This window comes from Hyperolius riggenbachi, chromosome 9, assembly GCF_040937935.1.
Source record: "Hyperolius riggenbachi isolate aHypRig1 chromosome 9, aHypRig1.pri, whole genome shotgun sequence".
Taxonomy (NCBI): Eukaryota; Metazoa; Chordata; class Amphibia; order Anura; family Hyperoliidae; genus Hyperolius; species Hyperolius riggenbachi.
In genome coordinates, this window is record NC_090654.1 from 249,392,042 (window position 1) to 249,411,296 (window position 19,255).

Sequence of the window (19,255 nt, forward strand, 5' to 3'; positions counted from 1 at the left end):
ACCTACTTACCTGGGGCTTTTACTAGCCCCATGCAGCCATCCTGTGCCCAAGTAGTCACTCACTGCTGCTCTGGTCCGCCTCCGTCAGCTACTTTAGTTTTTGCCGACCTCAGGGTCGGCGGGCCTCATTGCGTACATTTTCTACGCATTCCCGCTGTTGCAGGAACATTAACACACACACACTTTAAAGGAATACTTAAGGGAAAAAAAAAATGACATGTACTCACCCGGGGCATCCCTCAGCTCCCTGAAGCTGGATGGTGCCCTCACAGCCCCGCTCCGATCGTCCTGTCCCCGCCGGCGGCTACTTCCGGGTTCGGCGACAGCCGCCGACAGGCTGGGAACGCGGCTGATTTTCCGCGTTCCCACTCGCTATATGCTGCTATAGCGTAGCTATATACGCTATAGCAGCATATAGCGAGTGGGAACGCGGAAAATCAGCCGCGTTCCCAGCCTGTCAGCGGCTGTCGCCGAACCCGGAAGTAGCCGCCGGCGGGGACAGGACGATCGGAGCGGGGCTGCGAGGGCACCATCCACCTTCAGGGGGCTGAGGGATGCCCCGGGTGAGTAAATGTCATTTTTTTTTTTCCCTTAAGTATTCCTTTAACGCGTTAGTGGTTTAACGCGTAAAAATGTACGCATTGAACCACTAACGCGTAAAAACGTGTTAATGTTCCTGCATTTTTAAATATTTTTTTTGCCCAATAACTCCTTTAAGGGCTCGTCTCCACTAGTGCGGCGTGCGTCTCGCAGACGCACGCCGCACTGAGCGGGTGGGCGGGATCGCAGGCGGATTCGCAGCCTCCGCGGCGAATTCTGCGGGGGGTTCCGGGCGAATCGATCCCGCAAGCGATTACTCCGCGGCCCAGTCATCCCCTATGGCAGAGTTTCCCTGTGCGAATCATGTGCGGGGGAAACTGCAGAATCGCCGCCGAAACCACCCTAGTGGAAAGGCCCTAAGGCCTCTTTCACAGTAGGACGTTGCGTTTTGATGCAACGTTAAAGTCGCAACGCAAATTACAATGCAATGCCCCAAAAAAAGCTGCAACGCAACTTAATTCCCCGTTACAGTCGCATACAGTAGAACATACAGGCAATGAAAAGTATGTTTGCAAGTCATTACTGAGCATGTGCAAACAGTCCAACGCAGCTAATAACGTGTATAACGCAGAAGCATGCAGCACTTTCACTTTACGTGCAGCGTTAGACACCAACGCAACGTGTGCACTGTGAATGGGGCATTGATTTTTTTTCGTTGTAGTGAGTTATTCTGTGTTAAATGTTTTAACGTGCGACTTTGACGTCCCACTGTGAAAGAGGCCTTAAATGCTTAGTAAATGTCAGCTGATTACAGGGTAATAAAAAAATTACCAAATTCAATTATATACTTTCATTCAGAATGTGGTATTAAACTGGTTGAACTCGATGGACGTATGTCTTTTTTCAACCAAAATAGCTATGTAAAACCTAGTAATGCGGTCTACCAGAGGAGGTGGAGGTACTACAGCACAATGGAGTGGTTGGGGTAAGTAGCAGAACAATAATGTCGCCATGTGCTCGGATGATCCAGCTGGTCAGATCTCCCGCCCATGCATCCGGGCCACAGATTCTCTACAGGGGCAGCCTCGTGCGAGACCCATTTGTTTTTTTTATAACATTGCATCATTCTCTAATATTTGCAGTTTACAAACTACTCAGCATTCTAAATGATTTTACAGAGCAGGCCAGTGAACTTTTGACTGGTCTTCTGCAAAAGAAAAAAAAAAAACAATACAGTGACTGACAGTTGAGATAACAACCTTCAGAAGACAGAGCTCTCTGAGACTTTGAAAGTCGTGGAGCTCAATGGCTCTTTTGCATAGATAACTGGAGTTTCTTAACTCTTCCTGTACTGGAAACAGTATTAGACTTATGTCTGCTCCTAATGTTTTATTTCATAGCTGTACTACACATACAAAACATTATATCATAATTTTTTTTCGCTTCAGTGTCTCTTTAAAGGTGATCAATTTAACTAGTGCGGGTAGTAGGGGAGCAGTTGTGCACAAGACTTTGGAAACCGCCTGTACACTTTAAAGAGAAGCTTAAAGGGAACCTAAGATGGGGAATTATAAAGAAAACACATGCCTGGGGCTTCCTCCGGCCTGATCGTTCCCACATCCTCTTCTTCTGCCTCTCCGTTCACCCACAATTAGCCCCAGAAAGTCCTCCGGTCTGAGGCCAACTGTGCGCTCCTGCTGCATTCACATTGCCGGGAGCGGACTACGCAGGCGCAGAATGAGATGGGAGCACGCCTGCCCAGACTTCGCCTGCACTGACTGGAGGATAAACCAGGGCCAGTTATGGGCAAAACTGAGATTCAGAAGAGGAGAGCATGGGAGCGTTCAGGCCGGAGGGGGGTGGAGTAAGCCCCAGGCATGTGTGGTTTTTGTAGTAATCGTCCCGTCTCAGGTCCACTTTAAACCCATGATTGAACTTTATCCCAGTCAGTAGCTGATATCCACATTTCCATGAGAAATCTACCTTTTTATCAAATAGAACATCAGGGGGGGGGGGGGGGGGGAGTGTACAGTTGATATTATGGTGAAACTCCTCCCACAGTGTGATGTCATGACCATGGTTCTGACAGTTTACTGTCTGCGAACCTCAGTGCATTGTGTGAACTAAAGAACGGCTTTTTCCAACTGCCAAGCAAGCTGTATCTAAATACAAACCATGATAGAAAATAGCCAACAAATCTAATACCTTATCTTATACCTAAAGTCCTTTGTAGGATTTTTGGCTGCATGAGTTTTATAACTTTCTATCATTAGGTATGTTCGACCTACTCTAACTTAGGTTACCATTTGTGTGGATTGCACTACTTTGCAACCCTGGCAACCACACTTGCGAAAAAAAAAGATTGCCTTTAAAGGGCCACTATCACAAAAATTGTAAAATTTAAAATGTGTAAACTTTTACAAATAAAAAGTGTTTCTTCCAGAGTAAAATGACTCATAAATTGCTTTTTTCCTATGTTGCTGTCACTTACAGTAAGTAGTAGAAATCTGAAAAAACCCACAGGTTTTGGACTAGTCCATCCCCTCATGGGGGTTACTCAGAAAGGCCCTTATTCTTCATAAAGCCATTCCCTGAAAAGTATGTATGCAATGATGCTGGCCAGCTTCCCTGCTCGCTGCACACTTTTTTGGCAGTTGGACAGAGCAGCTGCCATTTACTGAGTGCTTCTAAAAAATAAAACCCTGAGAATTCCCTATGAGGAGATGGACTAGACCAAAATCTTTTGGTTTTGACCAATTTGTACTACATACAGTAACTGACAGCAACATAGGAGAAAAGTGATTTGCGGCTCATTTTACCAGAAAAAAACGTACGTCTTATTTGCCTTTGTTTACATGTATTTTTAATTTTGTGGTTTTTCGCAATAGTGGTGATTTAAACTTCTCCCTTTCTGCATGAGTAATTACCGGTTGCTGCACAGAGTACAAACCATTGTTATGAATGTTCAACACCTGCACTAATTGCAGCAAACGCCGATACTTCTGTCTGCTAGGGTCTGTCATAGACTATATGGGATGGCTGCTTTATATTAACCTGTAAGAAGAAAGGCAATAAGATAAAAACAAATGTGTGCCACAAATCCTAGAAATTCATAGAGCTGAATGAAATGGCTGTTTTGTTGGGGAGAGATGGTGGAATTTCCCTTTAAACCTTTTCAGCCTACACATTATATCTGAGGCAAGGAGGAAACACAAAGAAGTGCTGATCGGTCTGTGCTGGTTACAGGAAGGCTTCTTGATAAGGTTACAAGATTTCAAAATGACCTTTTGTCTACTTATGCAACCGAGTAGTACTGCTGACACTCTCATAATGTACTTAAAGGAAACCAGAGATCAAGGTATAGCAGCAAAAATCGATACTTACCCTGGACTTGCTCCCGCCCCATAAACACGTGAGTCCCACACTATCCTCCGGCGGTCTGCCGTTCAGCAGCGATCAGCCCTGGTATTGGCTCAGTGATGTCAGTCCGGGTCCACTGCAACTGAGCAAGTTACCAGGGCTGAATGGAAGAGCGTGGGATTTGCACATGTTCATGGGGCAGGAGGAAGCCCCGGGTAAGTATAGATTTTTACTATACCTTGGTATCTGGTACACTTTAAAGTGTACCTGTCGTGAAAAAAGTTCCCTTCGGCTTAAGGAGGGGGGGGGGGGAAGTATCTGGATCCTAAAGAGGTTTCCCCTCTTCCTCCTCAGCAGAGGGGATCCAGCGCTGGGACCCCCGAAGATCCACTTATCGGGAGCCCTGCAGACCCACTAGCAGCTCTTCGGTGGAAATAGCCAAGCGCGAATTAGTCCCGCTCTACTACACAGGCGGCTCGTACCTGCGCAGAGTGGACCCAATCGGGCTCGGCTATTTCTGCCTGAGCTTAGAGCCGCTAGTAGGCCTGCATGAGGCTGGCCACGTAAATATTATTGTGGCTCTGCGTTCGGGGCTGCCAGTGCTGGATCGAACCAGCGGAGTGAGATGGGGGAAGCATCATTAGGATCCAGAGGCCCTCCCCTACAGAGCGAAGTACCGGGAAATGAATATGAAAGCCTCCATATCTCTCTCACTTCAGGTGTCCTTTAAAGGAGTTATCAAGCAAAATGTGCTGCCCATGATATACAGTGGTGTGAAAAACTATTTGCCCCCTTCCTGATTTCTTATTCTTTTGCATGTTTGTCATACTTAAATGTTTCTGCTCATCAAAAACCGTTAACTATTAGTCAAAGATAACATAATTGAACACATAATGCAGTTTTAAATGATGGTTTTTATTATTTAGTGAGGGAAAAAAAACTCAAAACCTACATGGCCCTGTGTGAAAAAGTGATTGCCCCCCTTGTTAAAAAATAACTTAACTGTGGTTTATCACACCTGAGTTCAATTTCTGTAGTCACCCCCAGGCCTGATTACTGCCACACCTGTTTCAATCAAGAAATCACTTAAATAGGAGCTATCTGACACAGAGAAGTAGACCAAAAGCTAGACATCATGCCAAGATCCAAAGAAATTCAGGAACAAATGAGAACAAAAGTACTGTAATTGAGATCTATCAGTCTGGTAAAGGTTATAAAGCCATTTCTAAAGCTTTGGGACTCCAGCGAACCACAGTGAGAGCCATTATCCACAAATGGCAAAAACATGGAACAGTGATGAACCTTCCCAGGAGTGGCTGGCCGACCAAAATTACCCCAAGAGCGCAGAGAAAACTCATCCGAGAAAGGCCCCAGGACAACATTTAAAGAACTGCAGGCCTCACTTGCCTCAATTAAGGTCAGTGTTCACAACTCCACCATAAGAAAGAGACTGGGCGAAAACGGCCTGCATGGCAGATATCCAAGGCGCAAACCACTTTTAAGCAAAAAGAACATGAAGGCTTGTCTCAATTTTGCTAAAAAAAATCTCAATGATTGCCAAGACTTGTGGGAAAATACCTTGTGGACCGCCGAGACAAAAGTTGAACTTTTTGGAAGGTGCGTGTCCCGTTACATCTGGCATAGAAGTAACACAGCATTTCAGCAAAAGAACATCATACCAACAATAAAATATGGTGGTAGTGTGATGGTCTGGGGTTGTTTTGCGGCTTCAGGACCTGGAAGGCTTGCTGTGATAGATGGAACCATGAATTCTACTGTCTACCAAAAAATCCTGAAGGAGAATGTCCGGCCATCTGTTCGTCAACTCAAGCTGAAGCGATCTTGGGTGCTGCAGCAGGACAATGACCCAAAACACACCAGCAAATTCACCTCTGAATGGCTGAAGAAAAACAAAATGAAGACTTTGGAGTGGCCTAGTCAAAGTCCTGACCTGAATCCTATTGAGATGTTGTGGCATGACCTTAAAGAGGAGCTGTTAGGTATAAGGTCTCAGAGAAAATAAACACATATATCAGTAGCTAAAGATTGGCTGTACTTACATTACATATGCATTTCACTGTCCATGTTTGTACTTCACAGAATTTTTATATAGTATTTGCAGAGAATGATGCTCCTGGCAGCTCATGGCAGGTTCCATGTTTGTCTCCTATGAAGCCAAATGTGTCGTCATGTCCTGCCTGCTTCCTGATGATTCCACTCTCACAAACGCTGGTAATGAATAACACTACTGTGCAGTGAATATTAATTAGCCATGTGGCTAGGAACAATAGCGGGCTCATGCAGTATACTCTGCCCCGAGATTTATCAGTGCTGTGAGCTAGACTGTTACATGCTGTTGTAACTTGAGCCTCACTAGCAGCCAGGGGAGGGCCCCAGAATGCTTTGCAGTATCTGTTATTCGGCTTGCGTCCTCCTTAGGAGCCTGGGAATACGGAGCCTTGCTGTCAGCAAACATCTAAAGTAAGAGAGATTTTTAACTGCAGTATTGCCTTTTTGGCTTCCTTCTAAACTGTTTAACACAGGAGAATAGAGGTTTAAATTAGCTTTTGCAGCCTGACAGTTACTCTTTAAAAAGGCGGTTCATGCTAGAAAACCCTCAAATAAAGCTGAATTACAACAATTCTGCAAAGATGAGTGGGCCAAAATTCCTCCAGAGCGATATAAAAGACTCGTTGCAAGTTATCGCAAACGCTTGATTGCAGTTATTGCTGCTAAGGGTGGCCCAACCAGTTATTAGGTTCAGGGGGCAATTTCTTTTTCACACAGGGCCATGTAGGTTTTGAGTTATTTTTCTCACTAAATAATAAAAACCATCATTTAAAACTGCATTTTGTGTTCAATTATGTTATCTTTGAATATTAGTTAACGGTTTTTGATGAGCAGAAACATTAAGTGTGACAAACATGCAAAAGAATAAGAAATCAGGAAGGGGGCAAATAGTTTTTCACACCACTGTACGTACCCGGGGCTTCCTTGCAGCCGACGTGTCCCTCTCTGCATCGCCGCTCGCAGCCGCTGACCTGGGGTCCCTGCTGGTGCAGAGGTCGACCTCAAGGTCGTCTTTACTGCGCCGTTGTCGATCAAGTCCACGTTGTCCGCAGTGCACTGCGCAGGGGCAGAACTACAGCGGACAACATGGACTTCATTGACAGCGGCGCTTGCGCAGTTGAGGAGGTCGGCCTCTACACCGGCGGGGACCTCATGCCAGCTGGGAGCGGAGCTGATTGTCGGCTGCAAGGGGCTGGAGGAAGCCACGGGTAAGTAGATCAAGGAGCAGCACATTTTGCTTCATGACTCATTTAAACACGTGGACAGAATTGATATCTGTATGGATATTATTTGCAAATGTTATCATGTTAATGTTTTCCCTTCTTTCTCTCTCTCTCTCTCTCTCTCAAGTATCCGTTTATATTTGGGCTGCTGTTCGCTCTGGGCTGGTGTTCCTTGGTGTGCCTTAGTCGTATTTATATGGGAATGCATTCCATTTTGGTAAGCCAAATACCAGCAGCCACTGGTTACTAAATTGTATTAATGTGCCAGACTTACCGCATCATTATGCACTGTGCTATTTACGTCTGATTTAATCACATCTGCTAGAAAATGACTCCTCCCATTGCCAGCCCAATCAATCAAATTGGTCAATTGTACCAGACTAAAAATAGTTTGGCAGATCGATGGCCCATAGTGCAGCACTGCATCGAACAGTGCAGTGCTGCAGTTCCATAGATATTTTTTTAATACATTTTTTTTTTTGCTGAAATATATTAGAAACCTATGTGTAGTGTGTGTAAGGATTCAATCAGATAGATCCCAGTCTCATCAGATTATGATCTGAGAGATCATAGAGATAGTCTATGCCTCGGCGGTTGATCAGACTGGTGCATTGATTCAGCTGAGGGCATTTTTCTCATACTTGCCCTGCCCACTCCATGTCCATTGAGCGCTGAGCTCCCCTCCCCCACATAGTAACAGGACATGTTGGTAGCCTACAGGCTACAGATGCATCTGCACAGCCTGTGGCCTGAAGGATTGAGTACCAATCCCGTGTGTGTGTGTGTGTGTGTGTGTGTGTGTGTGTGTGTGTGTGTGTGTGTGTGTGTGTGTGTGTGTGTGTGTGTGTGTGTGTGTGTGTGACAATTGCCAACATGGTATATGCTACAGTGATAAATAGATTTCCTAATGTAGCAAAAATTCCTGAACATCACTTTAAGACTTGCACGCATGACTAAAGTCAGCTGAGGTTGCCGATAACAACCGCTTCAGCCAATAACCAGGCGTGTACAGCGGTCCCCAACCCGTGAGCGAATCAACTCGCCCCAGCAATGGCCGATTGCATTGTTCACGCCGCTGCCCCGCCCACCATGTGACGTCACACATGGCACTCTGTCGTCCCTCTGCCTCCCTGCGTAGCAACACAGCGCGTCGTCTGCTACACAGCTGAAACATCTGTGCATCCTGGCCCATCGATGTTGCCCAAGGGGATTGGGTCCCGACATCCATCAAAGGTGTGTACATAAACAATCTCCTTATGTTCTGTTTGGTAAATTGTCCGGTCTTGAATCCTAAAGGCAAGGGAAAAAAATGAGTTTCACTTACCTGGGTCTTCTACCAGCCCCCTGCAGCCACCCTATGCCTGCACAGCCACTCCCCGATGCTATGGTCTCCCGCTGTGGGTTAGTTTCATTTTTGCCAACTCGGAGTTGGGGGGGCTACTGCTCCTGCGCAGCTCTGTCCACGCATATCCTCCTTCGCATTTCCGTCTGCAATAGCGCCCTGCGCAGGGGCAGTGGCCCACCGACCAAACCAAACCGACTCGCAGCGGGGGAAGCGGAGGATCATTGAGGACCGGCGAGGGAACAAGACTGCTGCAGGGGATCTGGTAAAAGCCCCAGGTAAGTGAAACTACTTTTTTCCATTGCCTTCAGGATCCCTTTAACTCACAGCATTGCACATAAAGTAGCACGCATCATCTGCAGAGGTGGAAATGTAAGTGGTCGTTCATTGACACAAATATAAATGCATTTTATTTTGTAAAGGCTGTACTGCTTTTGGTTAATTGTTTGTAGCCAGGTTTGCTGTCAGCTTTGTCACCATTAGGTGCAGGTGTGTTTCCACAGCCTGCCCACGCTTTCTTTTTTTGGGTTAGCAGCCAGACACAGTACTGTGTCCTCCAGCTAAACATTAGCCAGATTAAGCCCAGAACTGAATGTGCTAGTGCAAGTTCTCTGAATATACCTTACATTGTTTAATATAGTTAAATATTCATCTCTTGATAGCTAAAGAAATACACATTTGCTAAATGCAGAATTGGATCAGAGTTGGCTACATTACGCAACACCAGTGTTAAGCTGTATATTTAATTTATAGGGTGCTCCTAAGGCGTAAATAAGAAAGTCGTCCGGTAATTTGGGTGCCTAGTGAAGCAGTTAGAATTTTGGCAGTATTCTGCTAATATTTAAGCAAACCTACTGTCCACACGAACACCGCCCCCTGCCCCCCCGCCTACACCTAACATTAACCCTTCCCCCTGCCTACTCCTAATACTAGCCATTTCCCCCGCCTACTCCTAACACTAACCCTTCTCCCCTGCCTACTCCTAACACTAACCCTTCTCCCCTGCCTACTCCTAACACTAACCCTTCTCCCCTGCCTACTCCTAACACTAACCCTTCCCCCCTGCCTACTCCTAACAATAACCATTTCCCCGCCTACTCCTAACACTAACCCCCCACTCCTAACACTAACCCCCCACTCCTAACACTGACCATTTCCCCTGCCTACTCCTAACATTCTCTTCCCCCTGCCTACTCCTAACACTAACCCTTCTCCCCTGCCTACTCCTAACACTAACCCTTCTCCCCTGCCTACTCCTAACACTAACCCTTCTCCCCTGCCTACTCCTAACACTAAGCCTTCCCCCTGCCTACTCCTAACACTAAGCCTTCCCCCTGCCTACTCCTAACACTAAGCCTTCCCCCTGCCTACTCCTAACACTAAGCCTTCCCCCCTGCCTACTCCTAACAATAACCATTTCCCCGCCTACTCCTAACACTAACCCCCCACTCCTAACACTGACCATTTCCCCTGCCTACTCCTAACATTCTCTTCCCCCTGCCTACTCCTAACATTAACCCTTCCCCCTGCCTACTCCTAACATTAACCCTCCCCCGCCTACTCCTAACAATAACCCTTCCTCCTGCCTACTCCTAACACCCTTCCCCCTGCCTACTCCTAACATTAACCCTCCCCCGCCTACTCCTAACACTAACCCTTCCTCCTGCCTACTCCTAACACTAACCCTCCTTCCTAGCAAAATCCTAACTCTAACCCTACCCCTAACAACCCCCCATACCTTTTTGCACGTATTCCCTTACTGGCTATGAGCCGGCACCCAAATTACTTACTGGGTACTGCAACTAACATTGGGATATATGGCAGAGCCCATTACCTACCTCGTCTCCTAAGGCCTCTTTGAGGCCGACGGCTGACCTGCATGCTTGGTAGTTAAGCCCCTCCTTCTGACTACTAGTGCCTTTTCGGCTGCAGTTTAATGCAGCCAAATGGCAGCGCTTGTATCCACATGCAAATAACTACAAAAATGCTGTAATTTGTCCGCCAGCAATAGTAGCTGTAAGCTGAATTACGTCTTTCCCCACTATCCATGACGGCCTGGAGCGGGAATAGTAATTAACGCCGCCGGGACTTGTGCAGGAGCAGGGTGAGACGCTTATCGGCTTTACCCTGCGCCCAAATCTCCCAGCGGCCATTTCGTAGGTATGCTTCCTGAGGAGGGAGGAGTAGGTTGTATGTGTGAGCTTCAACTCTTTTTGATAGACTGTTTTGCTTGGCGTTTATATTATTTTTTAATTCTTCTTTCCTCAGGATGTTATAGCTGGTGTTCTTTATGCAATTGTCATTTTAATCGTCTTCCTACCTGCTCTGGACCTTATTGACAATTTCAACATGACTTACCAATATTCGCCCCTCATCATCATCAGCCTGCACTTAGCCCTGGGCATCTTCTCCTTTACGCTGGACACGTGGAGCACCTCCCGCGGAGACACGGCGCAGATCCTCGGCTGTGGGGTGGGAGTGGCCTGCGGTTCCCATGCCAATTACATGCTGGGTCTCATGAAAGACCCACCTCTCGCTTCAATGCCTTTTATCATTCCGGATATCACTGTGAACCTAGTTGGAATTGCCTTGTTACGGGTCTTCCTTGGATTGGCTGTCCTACTGCCGGTCAGAGCCGTGATGAAGATGGTCACCATCCCATTGGCTTGCAAGGTCTTTGGCATTCCTTGTGACGATATCCGAAAGGCAAGGCAACAGATGGAGGTGGAACTCCCATACAGATATCTGACCTATGGCATGGTTGGATTTTCAGTCACATGCCTTGTCCCTTTCTTGTTTACATGTTTGGGACTCCATTGATGGTGGAATCGCACCAGTGAGGGCGACACAAGAGGAACTCTCTGAAAGGAAAGCCACAAGTTGCTCGGAGATTTATCTATTGCTCTCATACTTAATTGCAGTGTTTTGTTTTTTTTATTTTGTGGAAAGCTCTGAAGGTCATTTAACCCTCTTCCAATTTATCAATTCCATCATTGGGCAGGTAAACTACTTTACCGGGCCAATCGGAGCTATAAAATGGTCCATTTGGTTTTCATCCTAATTGCAGCTAATCTAAAGCTTTGTGTACACGTTTGTTTGGTTTTAAAGGACTACTGTAGGGGGGTAGAGGGAAAAAGAGTTGAACTTACCTGGGGCTTCTAATGGTCCCCCGCAGACATCCTGTGTTGGCGCAGCCACTCACAGATGCTCCGGCCCCGCCTCCGGTTCACTTCTGGAATTTCCGACTTTAAAGTCAGAAAACCACTGCGCCTGCGCGGCTGTGTCCTCGATCCCACTGAGACACCAGGATCGTACTGCGCAGACCTTACTGGGCCTTCGCAATACACTCCTAGTGACATCAGTGGGAGCGAGGGCACGGCTGCGCAGGCTCACTTGTTTTCCGACTTGAAAGACAGAAATTCCAGAAGTGAACCAGAGGTGGGGGACCGGAGCATTGGGAAGTGGCTGCGCAGGCACAGGACGTCTGCGGGGGACCATTAGAAGTCCCAGGTAAGTTCCCCCCCTCCCCCCCCACAGTACTCCTTTAAAGGGAACCTTAACTGAACGGGGGTAAAGTTTTTCACTTACCTGGGGCTATTACCAGCCCCCTGCAGCAGTCCTGTGCCCTCAGAGCCGCTCTGGAATCCTCCGGTCCCCCGCTGTCACTTAGTTTCGTTTTTGATGACTCACCAGTCGGCCGGCCGCCGTGCATATTATTGGACGCATTCCCTACTGCAATTAGCGCTGTTGCGGACCGCAACGCGTACAAAAATACACGTTGCCGCATTCCGCACGCATAGATATGTGGCAACGCATATCTTTGTACGCGTTGCAGTCCGCAACAGCGCTAATTGCAGTAGGGAATGTGTCCAATAATACGCATGGTGGCCGGCCGACTGGTGAGTCGTCAAAAACGAAACTAAGTGACAGCGGGGGACCGGAGGATTCCAGAGCGGCTCCGAGGGCACAGGACTTGTGCAGGGGGTTGGTAATAGCCCCAGGTAATTTAAACTCTTTACCCTTCATTCAGTTAAGGTTCCCTTTAAAGCTTTTTTTAACCATTCTTTCTTTTTAGATTCAGGTACTGTATTAAACTGCTTGATAACTGTGCCTTTCTTTTGCTAAAACCCACAATCGCCATGTATACTGTGATGTAAAGATAAGCATCAGAACTATTTTTTCCCAACCAGAGACACATTTGCACGATGACGGCAAAGGTAGTCGTCGGCGACCATTGTGTATAGTGTGAAGAAAGACAGATTGTTCTGTGCAACTTATCTTGGGAGAGACGGCAATATCAACGTATCCTTGTTTTATTGTACGATGAATAAGCGTTTTGTTTTTTTTCATTGTAAAAATCCATGACCACTAAACAAGTTTTATAAGGTTTGGGAACATGTTTTGTTATGGAATGTAAGCAATTTTTATTTAGAATTTTTTTTTTTTTTTTTTTTAATCTAAAGTCCACTCTTAACGATTGCTTCAATTTTGGTTGGTTGCCAGATGTCCGCGTCATCTTCTCTACTGTCCTGCTGTAGCTGCTGTTACCTAAACTCCAGGCTTAAAGGAAACCTAAAGTGGAACAAAGGTGGCCAGTTTATTTTACCTGGAGATTCTTCTTGTTAGAGCTTTTAACCACATAGTTACCTTAACCTCCCTGGTGGTTCATTTCTTTCTGGATTTATGGGTCAAAAAGCGGTACATTTTTTTTTTCAAGAATTTTTGTCATAACTCACCAAAATACAGAACAGGTAGTCTCCGGTTAAAGAACAAGATAGGGACTGTAGGTTCGTTCTCAACCTGAATCTGTTCTTAAGTCTGAACACTGTGCTATCTCTGTCCCCTATACCTCCTCTGTGCCCCCAATGTTCCCCTCTGTGTCCCCTCTGCACCTGCTTATACAAGTTTAAAAGGCCTTTTTTCTTCGTTTTTTTTTTTTTTTTTTTAATTGATTTTCTCAAAAACTAGAAGTCCAATTTGAATTTTTTTTTTTTTTTTACTTCTCCCCATGGAAACACAATCCATGCCGTTCGTATCGGCGGGTCGTTCGTAAGTCGGGGACTTACCTGTATGTCAAAATAAAGGGCTTGTAGACATCCAGCGTAAAATAAGACATGAACACAAAATTGTTGAAATAACCTTTATAAATAAACTTAAAAATGAGAGAAACTGTACAAATAAGTCACCAGACTATACAGTATGTGTGTGTAAATGTATATGTACTCGCGCACACATGCACATAAAAGGGACCAAGCAAATCCCAGCAAGTTTGATTCATTTTCAAGCTAAATTTTGCATGCAAGATTTGCATAATCCTTTATGAACTTGGTAATATTTCCATGTCATTGACCTCACTATTATCTTTATTCAGTGTTTATATAGGGACATCTTCCGCAGCGCTGTACGGAGTATATACAGTAATGTCACTTAATTGTCCCTCAGAGGAGCTCACAATCTAATCCCTACCATAGTCCTATGTATGTATCGTGTAGTGTATGTATTGTAGTCTAGGGCCAATTTAGGGGCAAGCCAATCAACTTAGCTGTATATTTTTGGGATGTGGGAGGAAACTGTGGTGCCCAGAGGAAACCCACACACACAGGGAGAACAGTGCCCTTTACCTACCTTTCTAGCAATGTAAGGTGCCCAGCTTCCCCGTTTCTTCTAGCAGCTCTATGGGCTGGTGCACACCAAAACCCGCTAGCAGATCCGCAAAATGCTAGCAGATTTTTAAACGCTTTTTTTTATTTTTATGAGGCGTTTTGCTAGCGTTTTGCGGATTGCTGCTGCGGTTTTCAGTATAGTAGATTTCATATATTGTTACAGTAAAGCTGTTACTGGACAGCTTCTGTAACAAAAACGCCTGCAAAACCGCTCTGAAGTGCCGTTTTTCAGAGCGGTTTGCGTTTTTCCTATGAGGCAGAAACGCATCCGAAATCCAAAAAATGCCTCACCCAGGCATTTTTCGTTTCTGCAAAACGCCTGCCGCTCTGGTGTGCACCACCCCATTGAGATACATTGACCAAGCAGATCCGCAGCCGCAAGCGGATCTGAAAACGCCCAAAAAGCCGCTCGGTGTGCACCAGCCCTAAGTCCAGATCACACATTAATATGCCACTCCCAGAGGGCGGTTATATGCACTTAGCAGTTTGCTCATGCATCCAATCCCACATGTCCCTTTACTTTCTGTATGGGTTTTGCCATCTGAGCTGCAAGCTGTGAGGGAAATACCACCACAAGTGTCTCTGCGTCCCATGTCCCTGTGTGTGTGTTTTTTTGCAGTGCGCATGTGCAGGGAGGGACACAGACACTGATCTGGGGGTAATGACGTGACGGGGGGCCAGGTGGGGCGGGCGTGTTTGCACGCGGCGGGCGTGTGAGCGCATGCATGCTGCGCAGCGGATAAGCGGTGACAGACCTAGCCCGTTTTTCAATGGGCTAAGGTCACTAGTCCAGAGTAAACCGATGGTGACCTTTTCTCCCAGCATGCAGCTGAGTTGGCAGCTTCCTGTATGAATAGTCAGGTGAGACCAGGCCTGGTAAGCTGCTGCAAGGAACATGTTTCAGGCTCAGTATTCCTGTTGCCTGCAGTTCTGGCTGAGGGTGTGGCGGTTCCAGCAGGGCAGTTTTGACATCCGTCATTTGTGCAGAGCTGCTCACAATGATTTGCTTGTCACCAGGAGAGATGTAACGCTACCTTGTTTGATCTGGCATCCAGCTAAAATTAAATTAATACAAAACCGAATGGTTCTCAGTGGACTGAAGGATACAGCGATCTGTGTCCGCTGCAATGTAATTAGACGCCTTATGTTTTTTCTTATGTAGCCTAGTGATTGCAATATATACAGTATATATTTTCTGCACAATGGTACTAAACAGTAGAGCTGGCATTATGAAGCCAGTGCACAATGCAAAGCATGATGCTCCATGTGTGGTGGAGGAGGGTATAGAAGTGCTTGCATGGGCTCTGGCCGTCACTCAGTGGTACAAAAGTGGACTTGTTTCTTGGAAGTGTACCTGTCACCTGCATACAGTTGAAGCAACCAAAATGTCGACTCATTTCATGAAAATGCTGCCTTTCTGTGTATCGTGGCTGCTGTCAGTGTTACCGTGGCACCTCCGGATTATTCTCTACATTTAGCAGCAGCAGGGTGCACTGACTGAGAGAACTTACCAGGGCAGCAGTTCCAGGACAGGAAACCGCAAGAGCTGGAGGCTGGCACTGACCAAGAGTATTGCATATTCAGGACAGATCAGTGATATCCTTACTCTAAATCTACTAGGTCGGGGGTGTCCAAATTTTTTAGGCTAAGGGAAATATTGCTGTCCTTAAGAGTCCTAGTAGGCCGAATTATCAAGATTATTCACTTTTTTGGGGGATGGGGGGGGGGGGGGGGGGTAGTTATGTTGATTAAAATGAGAGATTCCTGTGACATTTTGTGAAAGCATTCCATGGGAAATAACCCATATACCGTGTGCCATTACCACGGTTGTTAGCTGCTAATCGGTGGCTGTTAGAGTGAGCATATGATGTCTCCCTGTTGAATATGCAAATCATCCTTTGTCGTCCCTGTAAGCTAACCACACCTCCAGATCCGATCGAGTGCAATGGTGCAAAGCTTGTTAATTGTACAGAGCCATAATAATTCAACATGCATACAGACTCCTGGAATAATGCTTGTGACTATTTGGCCATTTATCTCAGACAAAGGAAAAGGAAAACTTGAAGCATTGCATTAGTGTAAACCACCTCAAACCTGCCCTCGTGACTCCCCAATGGTGCATGTTTTGCAGGCAACCTCACCTGTGCACAGGTGGTGTAGGTAGTGTCTCAGATAGGTGGATTCCATGTAACTGAGACACTAATTACACCACCTGTGCATAGGGGAGGTAGCCTGCAAAACCTGCGCCGCTGGGGAGTCCCGAGAACAGGTTTGAGAAACACTGGTGTAAACCCTCACATAAAATTGAGGAAACAACCAGTTAGTCTGGCCGGGCTGGCCCAATGCTGTATCCTTTGCAGAGGAGCTGATGACATGGTGCTCACATATCGGTTTACTTCTATCACTGCTGCATGTTTGTAGAATGGGATGAAGAAAATGCCATTTCATTCCTAAAACTCCATAGCAGCTGCCAGATATCCAGCGAGCTCCTCTGGATCCATTCCACCTTGTCATGCTGCCATTGTTTGCTCCAGCTCTTCATAAACTGAAGTGTCACTAGCCCATTGCTTTCCTGTTAACTGTTACCAGTGCACCATTATTAAAGAGGACCTGAACTCTTGCACAGGACACAAGGAAAACCGAGAGACATGCACCCTGTGTGTTTTTAGAGAGAAGAGCCTGTTTAAAGCGGAACTGTAGATATAAAATAAACACATTGTTTTACTTACCTGTGGCTTCCCCAAGCCCCCAGCAGCTGTCCTGTCCCGCGCCGCTCCTCAACAAATCTCCGTTCCGCCGCCGCCGCTCGGTCCCGTACCTTGACTTGTAAGTCGATGCCAGCGCGGCTCTGGCCAAGCGTATCCTTTCTTCGCGTTCCCCTCTGCAATAGCGGGGAATGGGAAGAAAGGATACGCGTGGCCAGAGTCGCGCAGGCGCAGTGGCCCAGCGGCGAAACTGAAATTAGCTGGCGGCGGGCGAACGGAGGCTCGTTGAGGAGCGCCGCGGGACAGGACGGCTGCTGGGGGCTAGGGGAAGCCCCAGGTAAGTGAAACAATGTTTTATTTTATATCTACAGTTCCGCTTTAATTCCCCCTCCTCTGTGACTAATCACAAGTGTAATTTGATCTCTATGCCGTGGCAGAACAGAAATTCAGCCCACGGCTAATATGTAAACACAAGGGGTTAACCCTTTGTCTCCATGAAAGCAGATTTATTACAGGCGTTCTGTAAGCTGTAACAAATGTTTTTCTTTAAAGGTTATTATGCTGCTGCTTATCTTTTAGAGCAGAGAGGAAGTTCTGGGTTCAGGTCCTCTTTAAACATATTTCATCCCCTGCAGATAGATTTAAATAGACTAAAATGGCTTAACCATGAAGCCATGAAGATGAGGGAATAAAAGAGGAGCAGGAAGTCCAAACAGGCGTCAATCTGTGGGTTAGTCCGAAGCACATGGTACAAGGTTCTTCTTGACCACCTGGTTGTAGACCATCCTTCATGCCTGAAAGCTGAGTTTCCTTTTGTGTGATTCCCGTCCGTTTCCCCACACGCAAGTTCGGATGTGGATGTACAGGCCATTGAATTTGGCTGATTAAAGGAAATCTTAGAGGAGCTGTTAGGTATAGGGTCTCAGAGAAAAAATTGATTTTTCAGTGCTGTGAGTTTAGGCTGCTGTAGCATAAGCCTGTAACTTCCCACTGTGAAAGCAGCCTTAGGGCGTGATAGGGAAATGAAGGGGATGACCCAAGGTAGTGCAGAGTGGGGAGAAGCAGCCCCAGAATGCTTTGCAGTATCTGTTATGCGTCCTGCCGGCCTCCTTACCAGCTTGGGAATAACAGCCTTGCTGTTCAGCACACATCACAGTAAGAGAGATTTTTAACTTCAGTATTGCCTTTTTGGCTTCCTTCTAAACTGTTTAACACAGGAGAATATTTAGGTTTAAATTAGCTTTTGCAGCCTGACAGTTACTCTAAGTAAAAAAAATGTTTGCCTTGCAGCCCCCTGGAGTTGTCCAGTGCCCATGATGTCGGTCCGAGTCTCTCCGGTAAGCAGCGGCAACCCCTGTAATGCTGGCTGGTTAAGCACCTCACTGCGCTTCTGTAGCCGGGAGTGTAGAATCCCTATTTTGCAGATTGCTCCCGGCTGCAGGAGCTCGATAAGTGTGCTTGCGGCTTGGGACCATGCATGCGCAGTAGCTGGCGGGGGTCAATGCTGCTTGCCAGAGGGAGTTGGACCAATGTCACGGGTACAGGATGACTCCGGGGGGATTGCAAGAAGCCTAACACTGGGACGTACCTGATCAGTGTCAGGCCATGCAGTAATGATAAAACACCCGTGTCAGGATCCGCTAGGAAAGTAGTTCAAACCTCTGAGGAATCTTATGTTTGCCAAGTGGAGTAAGAATCCCCCAGTGTCAGGAGGAAGTTACATCACTTTGACTCCTGACGCCTTTCAATTGGTCCTTTAATGTGAGGAAGAAGTTTGGTTCACTTTACTTCCTGTTCCTTGTGTATCTGCTTCAGTGTGGAGCTAATGGTAATTTAGACGTTTTCACTAAACATAAACAGCGTTGATGTAAATCATTCTCTGCTGTTTATATTTCCCAGATCTCTTTTGGGGTAATTTTAAGCACACATTTTTTACTTTGTTAAGCAAGGGGACAGATAGGATGGCAGCAGACTATAAAGGGTGTGATTTTTTTAGTGTTTTCATTAAGAGAAAACCTCTGCAGACAAAAGTTACTACCTACTGTAGAGAAATTATACTCCCAGCTGCTTTGCAGCATCCCAGGTGGAAGCGAGTCTTCACTAATGAGGTCAAACCTAGCTGAAAGGTTTATTTTTAGAAATGTTGCCACCTGTGTGAGGTAAAAGCCACAGCCCTGGGAGGAGGGAAGCGAACGCTTTGTTTGTGCTGCACAGATGGGCTGCATTTTCATGAAACTTTGTAATGGCTCACAAATGGCCGCCCCCAATCACTGCATGCAGGTGTGTACGGTACGCTTCAAGTTTGTATTTACATTCAAGAATGTTTTCAATGTTTTTATACCTGATCTGCTT

At 46.3% G+C, this 19,255-nt stretch overlaps 2 protein-coding genes across 4 annotated transcripts in view; both read left to right on the forward strand.

Annotated features, from left to right (window-relative positions):
• Positions 1-11,356, forward strand: part of SGPP1 (sphingosine-1-phosphate phosphatase 1) — a 56,226-nt gene extending 44,870 nt beyond the window's left edge. Inside the window, exons 2-3 of the mRNA XM_068254263.1 lie at positions 7,321-7,410; positions 10,804-11,356. Of these exons, the coding sequence (XP_068110364.1) occupies positions 7,321-7,410; positions 10,804-11,355 (642 nt within the window). The 3' untranslated portion in view covers position 11,356. The remainder of the gene's footprint in view (positions 1-7,320; positions 7,411-10,803) is intronic.
• WDR89 (WD repeat domain 89) overlaps positions 1-19,255 on the forward strand; it is a 132,708-nt gene that overhangs the window by 44,262 nt on the left and 69,191 nt on the right. The window contains exon 1 of one of the 3 annotated variants that reach the window (XM_068254267.1): positions 7,390-7,410. The exons of 1 other annotated variant lie outside the window; for it this stretch is intronic. The gene's annotated coding sequence lies outside the window, so the exon portion shown is untranslated. Of the gene's footprint in view, positions 1-7,389; positions 7,411-11,465; positions 11,537-19,255 lie in introns of those variants that run through there. One more of the 3 variants, XM_068254266.1, reaches the window with a different exon arrangement.